The sequence below is a fragment of the Pelophylax lessonae genome (genome assembly GCF_965119305.1).
Source record: "Pelophylax lessonae genome assembly, chromosome: 11".
NCBI lineage: Eukaryota > Metazoa > Chordata > Amphibia > Anura > Ranidae > Pelophylax > Pelophylax lessonae.
Window position 1 is genome coordinate 29939068 of NC_138778.1, and position 11429 is coordinate 29950496.

At 41.8% G+C, this 11429-nt stretch overlaps 1 protein-coding gene across 1 annotated transcript; it reads right to left on the reverse strand.

Annotated features, from left to right (window-relative positions):
- Nucleotides 1-7161: 7161 nt before the first annotated feature.
- On the reverse strand, nucleotides 7162-8450 carry NOG (noggin). The gene has a single exon (XM_082273028.1). The coding sequence runs from the start codon at nucleotides 7856-7858 to the stop codon at nucleotides 7190-7192; it is 669 nt and encodes a 222-aa protein (XP_082129154.1). The 5' UTR covers nucleotides 7859-8450; the 3' UTR covers nucleotides 7162-7189.
- Nucleotides 8451-11429: the final 2979 nt, after the last annotated feature.

The window sequence follows — 11429 nt, forward strand, 5'->3', positions numbered from 1 at the left end:
AGATATATATACTTGAGGTGCTATATATGACAAAATGATTTACAATAATAATCAAATAAAATAACTAAATATTAAGGGCCAAAAAATAAGGAAATCAGTCACAGTTTTATTATTCCCCTACATTCAGGTTAGTGGAGAAAAGCCCCCTACACTGACTGCTTGAGTAGAAAAAAACAGTTTATGGGTCATCTAGAGAAGAGCCCCCTTTCACTGATGGTCAGTGGAAAAAGAGACCACTTACAGTGGTAGTCAGTGGAAAAAAATGCTCCTCACATACATAGTCAATGGGAAGAATATCTCTTACAATGTTGGTCAATAGGAAGTATTCCCCTTAGATTGGTGGTCAATAGGAAAAGGGATCCCTTACACTGGTAGAAAAAAAAAACAGTTTATGGGTCATCTAGAGGAGAGCCCCTTTCCCTGATGGTCAGTGGAAATAATGCCCTGTACTTTGGTGGTCAATGGAAAAAGAGACCCCTTACAGTGGCAGTCAGTGGAAAAAATGCTCCTCACATAGATAGTCAATGGGAAGAATATCTCTTACAATGTTGGTCAATAGGAATTATTCCACTTAAATTGGTGGTCAATAGGAAAAGGGATCCCTTACACTGGTAGTCAGTGGAATAAATGCTCTTCACATTGGTAGTCAGTGGGAAGAATGCCTCTTACAATGTTGGTCCATAGGAAGGACCCCTTGGTAAGTACCCTTTACATTAGTGGTCAGTGGGATAAATGCTCCATACATTGGTGGTCAGTGGGATAAGTGCTCCATACATTGGTGGTCAGTAGGAAGAATGCTCTTTACATTGGTAGGCACATGTTCTCCCTGTGCCTGCATGGGTTTCCTCCGGGTACTCCGGTTTCCTCCCACACTCCAAAGACACGCTGGTAGGTTAATTGGATCCTGTATAAAATTGGCCTTACTATGTGTATGAATGTGAGTTAGGAACCTTAGATTGTACGCTCCTTGAGGGCAGGGACTGATGTGAATGTGCAATGTATATGTAAAGCGCTGCGTAAATTGACAGCGCTATATAAGTACCTGAAATAATAATAATTGGGAGAAATTCTCCTTACATTAGGGGGTCAGTGGGAAAAAGGCCCCTTAGAATGGTGGTCAGTGGGAAAAATGCCCCTTACCATTGGTTGTCACTGGGAAGAATGCTCCTTACATTGGTGGTCAGTAGGAAGAATGCTCTTTACATTGGTAGATAATGGGAAAAATGCTCCTAAGGCTGGCCATACATGTTCAATTTTCTTGTACAATTTTCTGTTAGATTTACCAAAAACCATATAATATGAGGTCTAAACTAAACAACACTTTCAATTGTATCCTATGAGGCAGGCCTTTGTACTACATAGTTAAAGGTAAATCTAAAGAAAATTGTACAGAAAGTTGTAAGAAAATTGTATTATGTATGGCCAGCCTTACATTAGGGGGTCAGTGGGAAGAATGCTCCTTACATTAGGGGGTCAGTGGGAAAAAGGCCCCTTAGAATGGTAGTCAGTGGGAAAAAAAATACCCTTACATTGGTGGTCAGTGGGAAAAAGGCCCCTTAGAATGGTGATCAGTGGAAAAAGGCCCCTTACATTGGTGGTCACTGGGAAGAATGCTCCTTACATTGGTGGTCAGTAGGAAGAATGCTCTTTACATTGGTAGATAATGGGAAAAATGCTCCTTACATTAGGAAGGTCAGTAAGAAAAAGGCCCCTTAGAATGGTGGTCAGTGGAAAAAGGCCCCTTACATTGGTGGTCACTGGGAAGAATGCTCCTTACATTGGTGGATAATGGAAACAATGCTCCTTACATTGGGAATCTGTGGGAAAATTGCCCCTAATGATGGTGGTACGTGGGAAAAAAGCCTCTTACGTTGGCTGTCAGTGGGAAGAATGCCCCCTTACAAATAAAGTATCTAAAATAATCTTTGTTGTCAGTGGTTACTTCTATGAAAGTCAGGAATTGCTAATTGCTCAACCAACCAAAAGCAACTTCTAGAGAAAAACCTTGTTGAAAAAAATTGTTCTATAAAATATAACTAAACAAGCCTCAAGGGAAAAAAAGAAACCGACAATGTAACGTTTAACATATATTACCGCTAATTTATATAAAATATTGATCTGCCAAACAGCAATACAGCCTTCAACATAATGATTGCACGTGTTGGCTTAGTAAATATGCTATTCAATGGCAACAAGCATTTACATACCACGTAGAGTGGATAAGTTGATGAAGAATTTAGGAAGCAGTCAACTCAGTCTAAAAGCCAGCAGGCAATTGCCAGGGAACATGTGCTTCTACTGACAGACTCAGAAAAGTGAAGTGCCAGCTGAATTTTTCTTTGTGTGCATGTGTATGATTGCGCACGTGTGTGTATATATTTTCAAAACTTACATAAACAGAGTCAAAGTAATGCAGTAAAAAGTATTCTGTTTTGCATCTGGCTTGTTTAAAAGAACACGAAGTGCACGCTTTTAGGGGAATAAGAAAAATCTGAGTCCCGTGACTGCCATGCCACTTCCAATTAGAATGAATTAGTACATATCACCTGATCGTGTGTACTGTACTGTGTGTCTCTTGATCTTTTGTAACGTAGGTGTTAGTGTTGACTTTACATAATAGCTTTACAATGAGGTGACAGCTTTGAGTGTCCTTCTATTCATTTCTCCCCTGCTATTAATCAAACATCAGATAAAGGGATCTTTGCCTAAGGGGATTACTATATGATACTTTCACAGCAAACTCTGATGTTCGCCCACCTAGTTGGAAGGTATTGTTGGTTTGCACACCACTGTTAGGTAGGAGGGAAATATGTAGTAGTAGTCAGATTCAACTGGACTTGTTCCGTAATATTGAAGATGTTCTGTAGCTTATCCTTTAATACTGGGTAGTTTTCCTGACACCAGAACTGAAGAAGTGGCTTGGATAAGCCAACAAATGTCTTCATTATTACAGAACAATTCTGATTCAATGTGACTAACTACTAGATCAGCCTTTCTCAACCTTTTTTTAACATAAAGGAACCCTTAAAATAACTTCCCATTCTTAGTGAACCCCTGCAAAAAATGAAATCTATAACTCATGATATATTATGATGGTCAGTGGGAGGCATGCTCTTTACACCTGTGGTCATTGGGAAGAATTCTGCCTTTATGGGTAGCTAAAAGGATCAATGGTGTCAGTGGGAACTTATTTGTGAAACAGAAATTTCTCAAGGAACCCCTAGCAGCCTCTGGGGGAACCCTGGTTGAGGATCCCTATACTAGATATACCATGACTTGGAGAAGTGAGAACCTTCACAGAGGGGAGGTTTCTGGAAGTTACCTACATGGCTCCCTATACATGGGGACCATATGGACAGTGCAACTTTCCCACTTGAAGAAGCTGAAACAGATTTGGCCATTCCTAATGATGGCTGTATCTGACAGATATGGTGCCCATATGCTGAACAAGTCATACTGAGGTTTTACACTGACTAATGTAGGACTACATCCTCCACCCTGGCCAATTATCAAAATTGATATCTGCCCCTGTCAAAGGCTATACGAGTCCACTCACAGGCCAGTGACCATCTAAAGCAGCCTTTCTCAACCTTTTCAACACAGAGGAACTCTTGAAATAGTTTTCCAGTCTCAGGGAACCCCTGCTAAAAATGACTAGATTTACAACCCATGATATATTAGCGTGATGGTCAGTGGAAACAATGCTCCCCACACTTGATGTCATTAGAAAAAAATACCACCTTAGGCTCGGTTCACATTTATGCGATGCGGGAAGGCTGCGAATTCGCAGCCTGTTCCCGCATCGCACACGCACCCCCGGCAGTTCACACTGCCATATGCGATACGCTGGGGGTGTCAATGTAATCTTAACGACACCCCCAGTTTGATCGCATATCGCAGTGCGATCGTGCAGTTCGCACAGGAACGGATCGCACAAGTGTGAACCGCTGTGCGATCCGATCCTGATGCGGCTGCAAAAATGCCTCCTGTGCGTGTTTGCTCCGGGTGCGATGCGAATTTAGCCATACAAACTGTATGGCTAAACTCGCACCGCACAGCTGATCGCATGTAATGTCGGAGCAGTGCGCTCCAACATTACATGCGAACCCGGCACTCGCAGAAGTGTGAACCGGGGCTAATAGATAGCTAAAAAGATCAATGGTGTCAGTGGGAATTTATCTGAGAGGCACAAATCCCCCATTGCCCATGGCTCCTCCAGCAACCTCTGAAGGAACCCTGGTTGAGAAACCCTGATCTAAATATCCAAACAGATCTGACTGTATGGATACTTTTTAACCCAAGAGTTGTAGATTGTCTAGAAGGTCTGTGGCTCACAGCCATAGGTCTGTGGGTCATCAGTGCTTACAAGACTGCCCACTGACGATGAACTTTGCCAAAATTTACTCTGCTGCTGTTTCGGTGAATTAGATCACTGTAATCCAGTCACTATGGGGTTGATTTACTAAAACTAGAGAGTGCAAAATCTGGTGCAGCTCTTAATAGAAACCAATCAGCTTCTAGGGTTTATTGTCAAAGCTTAATTGAGCAAGCTGAAGTTAGAAGCTGATTGGCTACCACACAGAGCTGCACCAAATTTTGCACTCTCCAGTTTTAGTAAATCAACACCTAAGTTCTATTAATACTAGTGTGTCAAAGTCAATGAGCTTTTAAGATTCCACCACGTCTCTCAATAAAACAAGAAAAGGTGCACGTGGAATCGGTTTGCTATCTAGTAATCAGCTAGTCAGGCACAAATGAATATCTATAAATATAAGGTATACGTTTATAAAATTTCATTTTTATTCTTAAAAAAAGGTAGAGTATCACACCTTCTCTTTGACCTCCAACTAAGCCGTACTTTGCTAAAGAAAATCTGTCACCAAGATAAGAGAGCTTGGACATAATGTAACACATTTCCACTGTATGAGTCAGTTTTTTAAAGACTGTTGCAACATAATACAAAATTTACCCTGTGGTTAGCCATTTTGAATGCAGTACTCTAAATCAGAGTTGTAAATGTAAAGTGCAAGAAAACCCAGAACTTTCCACTGCTGATTATTTAGGACCCGCAGCATTAACCTAATAACCAAAAATGATATTGGTCTGCTTTACCACACAGTGGGGTTAATTTACTAAAGGCAAAGAGACAGTGCACTTAGCAAAGTGTAGTTGCTCCAGAGCTTAGTAAATGAGCAGAAGCTCTGCTATCATCCAATCCTGTGCAAGCAAAAATGCTGTTTTTTTTATTATCCTTGCATATGATTGGGTATTCTTTGCAAAGAAAACCTTTATCTCATGTACTAAGCTCTGAAGCAACTGCACTTGCAGAGTGCAACTGCACTTTGCAAAGTGCACAGTCTATTTGCCTTTAGTAAATCAACCCCAATAATTTTATTTCGCAGGGGACAGATTTACTTTAACATCTATACCAACCCCTTACTGCTAAAAAAAAAAGAAATAAGGTAAACCCCGAACATCAAAAACAAGGCAGATTTAAAAAGTTGTAGGTAAGAAGACCGCATTGCAATGAATCGCATCCCATATGTCATGTTTTAGACAGCCCTGGAACACAGACAGCTGGAATACCGTTGCTAGGGACAATACCGCTTTTTTTTCCCCTCTTGTTCTAAGTGTCCATTCACACTACTGCGACTTGTCAGCCTGACAAGTCGCGGTCCATGCAGTGCTACAGGACCCGTTCTAAGTCGGAGCGACACAAGTCGCTCCGACTTAGAAAAAGGGTCCTGTACTACTTCGGGGCGACTTGCATAGACATTCATTATATGAAGTCCGTGCAAGTCGCGCCGGAGTCGCGTTGCACGGGACTTCACAGTTTGCCCCCGAAGTCGGAGCGACCTAGTGTGAACCGGCACTAAAAATCAACTTTTCTTATTGTTAATATAGTTATTGTTTTTGCAATAAAATGTTAGAAGGGCAAGCTACTGGCAATGGCTACTTGGAGTAGCAAGCAGGGATAGGAGATTAGGACCAGCAGCAGCAGCAATATGTGTGTGCCTTGCAACTGGGAGGCTGTGTCTTGACACAAGAGTCAAGTTTCAACACTGCCATACCACAATTGTAGGTGTGAAAGACACGTGTTCTTTCTAAAAGCAATGTCAGGCAGTACAAAACCAGAGACAGCAGTCAGCGAGGGCTACCCCACTCCCACCTCCCACCTTTGCCCTTAGCAAGTACACAAGACTTGCTGTAGAGCTCCCTACACAGTGAAGGAACAAGACTCTCTTATTATAATTTATAAACCAGGCAGCCACTAATACACCCACCACCCCCCCCCCTTCCCCAATACCCAACCTATTTACCCTACAGTATGTTAGAACTGTTAAAACAGTGTTTAAAAAAAAACAAAAAAAAACAAGCATGCTATTAAAAGTCTACCATCCAAAAACAACATCAAGACTGCGAAAAAAAAAAGTTTAATATTTTAGTGGTTTAATTCTAATCTGCACTGTTCCATGACTACAAGGATGAAAAATAAAAAGAATAAATAGCAGATATACTTCATTTACAAGATTAGTTACTTTGTTTTTAAGCTTTTAAAAAAAAAAAGTGTTCTCTTTATATACAGTAGCTGTAAATTAATTTCTGACTTAAATTTTTCTGAGGTCCATCAAAGTTGCCACCTTCCCCGCACAATGGGGGAATAAAATGGCATCTATAATAAAAGTCTTCAAAAAAAATAAACTTTAACAAAAAAAAAAAACAAATATGCTTCGCCAGGCGAAGTGCTTATTTTTCTTTTTCCTCCTCGTATATAAATACAGTATACATTAGGCACATAATAATAATAATAATAATAACAATAATAATAATAATAATAAAAAATAGAACCAGATGGATTTGCCATGGACGATGCAGCAGACAACTGGTTACTTAAAAAGAATAATACTGACCTTTTTTTTTTTAATAGTAATTTAGACTGGTACCATATATACAGACATATACATTCCTACATATTACAGTGCATACAACATTTCTTTTGGAAGAGGGGGAATAAAGCGATGTCTTTGAAAAGTTTTTCTTTTGTCGCAAAGTTCCAGGAGTCACTTGCACTCAGATAGGATGGGTACAGTTAGCATGAGCACTCAGATAGGATGGGGCAATGTTAGCATGAGCACTCAGATAGGATGGGGCAATGTTAGCATGAGCACTCAGATAGGATGGGGCAATGTTAGCATGAGCACTTGCACTCAGATATGATGGGGTACTGTATGGGTATCCACGTGCATCTCTGCAGTGCCCTGCGCTGGCACCTCCACCTTAAGATGGTGAGATGCATGGACTTGGAGACTTTACAAACCATGCCCTCCGGGACAGAACAGGACCTCTTGGTGTAGCAGCTGCCCACTTTCATGAAGCGGGGCCAGAACCTGATGCCCAAGTCACTCCACGTGTACAGCACCGGGCAGAAAGTCTGGGACCACAGCCACATCTGAAGCTTCCTCCTCAGCTTCTTGCTCAGTTTGTGTTTTTTGCCCTGAAGACCCTCATAGAACTCCAGTCCCTTGATCTCAGCAGGCATTGCCCCAGAGGGCTTTTGCCGGAGCAGTAGGTCCAGCTCGGCCAGGTCCTCCACGCCTAGCCTCTCCTCGGGCAAGCTGGTGGCCATGAAGTTGGGGTCGAAGTGGCCACCCAAGACAGTCCTCAGCTCTGTCTCGTTAAGGTCCTTTTCCTTTGGGTCGAAGATGGGGTCCGGGTGCTCGATCAGGTCCACCAGGGGCAGCTTTTCGCTGGGGGCAGGTCGGATGTGCAGGTAGTGCTGGCCAACCGCTTGGTCTATTCGGAGCCCCAGGAAGACCACCAAGGCGTACAGAGTCACAAGGCACTGGGGGTGATCCATGCTGCAAAGAGCCCACGAGAGAAATCAGAGTCTCCTGCCTTGCTCAGGGATCATAAAGAAGGCATCTGGGGTTGGTGGGGGGGCTTCAGGGGTAGGCAGCAGTCTCAGGGTCCCCCCCTCTCATGGCCAGTTGCTGGAGAATTTTGGAATCTGGTGTGATTCTCGCACAGCTCTCAGTCCTGATGGCACCAGTGTGTCTGCCTGCTTGGGTCCAGCCTTCCACACACCCCCCCTCCTTGTTAAATATTCTTCACTTTCAGCTGGATCACCATGGTAACCAGAGACTCAATGTATCCAAGTGGGGAAGCAAAGGATAATCAGGGAGGTGCAGCAGCAGCAGGGTGATAGCAGCACCAAGGGGGGTTCCCCTCCAACCCCCAAAAAATAAAACTGTCAGCAAAAGTCAGGGAAATCCTGGGGTCTGTCCATGCAGGATCCTTCTTCCCTCTCCTCCACTTCTTCTTCTTCCCTCTCTGAGAGCTGAGCCAGGCATGCAGCAGTGCAGAGCTGGAGCCAGTCCCTCTGGCTACTTTGGATTTATTAGCCGGACTCCATACGGCTGTGATGTAATTCATGTTTAAGTAGTGTGATAGCCTGTGGTCATGGTTGGTTGCTTCGGTGACACCTCCCTTTTTCACTTGAATGGTAGAAAAGGAAAAAGGAGGGGGGGGGGGTGCCAGTCCTTGTAGGCAGAAGGAGTATGACGCCCTCTGCTGGACTCTAGGAGACCAATACATCGATTCGCTGGAGGTTCCCAGTACAGTGACAGGGTACTCATCTGCTACATGTTACATGTCCCGGGAGAGGGTGCTGGGAGCTGTGTTGGTCACTTTTATATGGGAGAGAGAGGGAGAGAGAGAGAGAGAGGGGGGGGGGGGGTGGTGGAAAAAACTAGACAGATAGTGGACATGAAATATAAAAATAGAAGGAAATCAAGTGATGGAGAGAAAAAGAAAGAGATGGGGAAGATATAGAACTAAAGAGAGGGAGATGAGAGGGAGAGATAGAGAAAAAGAGAGAGAGCGAGAGATAATTAAAGAGAGGGTGATGAGGGAGAGAGAGATAGAGAGAGCAAAAAGAGAAAGAGAGAGAGAGAGAGAGATCCAGACTGAGGAATTGAAATAACAAGACAGATGGTGGACATTAAATATAAAAATAGAAAGAGATCAAGTGATGGAGAGAAAAAGAAAGAGATGGGGGAGATATAGAACTAAAGAGAGGGAGATGAGAGGGAGAGATAGAGAAAAAGAGAGAGAGATCCAGACTGAGGAATGGAAAAACAAGACAGATGATGGACATCAAATATAAAAGTAGAAAGAGATCAAGAGATGGAGAGAAAAAGAAAGAGATGGGGGAGATATAGAACTAAAGAGAGGGAGATGAGAGGGAGAGATAGAGAAAGAGAGAGAGAGATCCGGATTGAGGAATAGCCTGAAAGAACAAAACAGATGGTGGAAATCAAATATAAAAGTAGAAAGAGATTAAGAGATGGAAATAAAAAGAGAAATGAGGGAGATAAAGAACTAAAGAAGAGGAGATGAGGAAGAGAGATAAAGAGATGGAGAGAAAAAGAGAGAGGTGATGGAGTTATACAACTAAAGAGAGGGAGATGAGGGAGATATTTACCTGGAAAGGGAGAGAGAGAGGGAGAGAGAGATTGAGGAGCTGAGGAATGGAAAGAACAGGACAGATGAGAGACATCAAATATAAAAATAGAAAGAGATCAAGAGATGGAGAGATAGGGGAGATATAGAACTAAAGAGAGGGAGATGAGGGAGATATATAAAGAGAGAGAGAGGTGACAGATGATGAACATATAGAAAAAGAGACAGAGCTAGGGAGAGAGAGGGATCAAAAGATACACAGAGAGAGAGAGAGAGAGAGAGAGAGAGAGAGAGAGAGATGAGGGAGGTATACAGAGAGAGAGAGAGAGAGAGAGAGAGAGAGAGAGAGAGAGAGAGAGAGAGAGAGGATAGACGTTTAGTAAAGGTAGAGAGGGACAGAGAGGTAATAACTAATATATAGTAAAATAGAGACATATCTAAATAGAGAGAGAGCTGATAGAGGGTGATCATGTAGAAGGAGAGAGCTCAAGAGATGGAGAGAGACAGAGAGATGTAAGGGAGATATACAAAGAGAGTGAGAGAGAGATGACATGCAGTATAAAAGTAGAGAGGGACAAAGTGTGACAACTATATTATATAGTAAAAGAGAGACATCTCTAGATAAAGAGAGAGAGAGTTGACAGAGGATGATTATACAGGTAAATAGAGGGATCAAGAGATGAAGAGAGACAGAGAAGTAAGGGAGATATAGAACCAGAGAGACAGCTGATTGACCTGTATTATAACTGGCAACTATATTAGAGAAGTGTGGGAAATGTACACACATATATATATATATATATATATATATATATATATATATATATATATATATATATATATATATATATAGAGAGAGAGAGAGAGAGAGAGAGAGAGAGAATGGTTATGAAAGTAAAGAGAGGTCAAGAAATAGAGAGGAAACAGTGTACAGGAGATATAAAGAGAGAAAGTTGAAAGGGTCCAAATAAAGACGGAAAGAGATCAAGAGATGGAGAGAGAGCTGGTAGAGATTAGGTATAACGGGGAAGAGGGACTGAGAGATCAGATGCAGAGAGGTGACAACTAAGGAGAGAGAGGTAGAGAGATATCTTTATCTAACTAGAGAGTGGTAGAGATAGGATTAGATAGAGAAACATGGACCTAGGAGATACAGTATATAGAGAAGGTGTGGGGAGAGAAAGCTGATAACATTAGATAAAGAGAGAAAGTGAGAATTGTGAAATATAACATATAGAGAGATGAAGAGACAGATAGATAACATACAATTAATGTGATAGATAGATAGATAGATAGATAGATAGATAGATAGATAGATAGATAGATAGATAGATAGATAGATAGATAGATAGATAGATAGATAGATAGATAGATAGATAGATAGATAGATAGAGTGAGAGAGAGAAAGATGCTGAAAAAACACAGATAGATTAGTTAGCTCGGCAAGCGAGAGTAGACAGAGATGGTTGGAAAAAGTTATACTAGATAATGAAGAGATGTATGAATAGAGAACAGACAGCATATATGAAGAGAAACACTGCAAAATCCTAAAATGACAGATTTATAGCCAGTGGATAAAAAAGGTAGATAGAAGTGATAATTATATGCCATGCTGTTTCTTTACCAATATCACATTCATCCTGACTGTACATTTATAATATCTTGCAGAAGCTTCTAATGCAGAAACCAGCCTAATAATAGAGGACACCCCACAATCATTACAATGTGTCCTCCTCTGGAAGTTCCCTCTCTAGGCACACAGAGATCAACCAGAGATCACAGAGAGATCATACAGAGGTTTCACAGGGATCACACATGGAGATCATGCAGAAGTCTCACAGGGATCACACATATCACATAGAGATCATGCATTGCACATAGAGATCACATAGAGATGATGCAGAGGTTTTACAGGGATGACACACAGAGATCACATGGAGATCATGCAGAGAGTTCACAAAGGTCAC

What these genes read in the sequence shown, in the direction of transcription:
- NOG (XM_082273028.1), bottom strand. Translation starts at nt 7,858, where the DNA reads ATGGATCACCCCCAGTGCCTTGTGACTCTGTACGCCTTGGTGGTCTTC.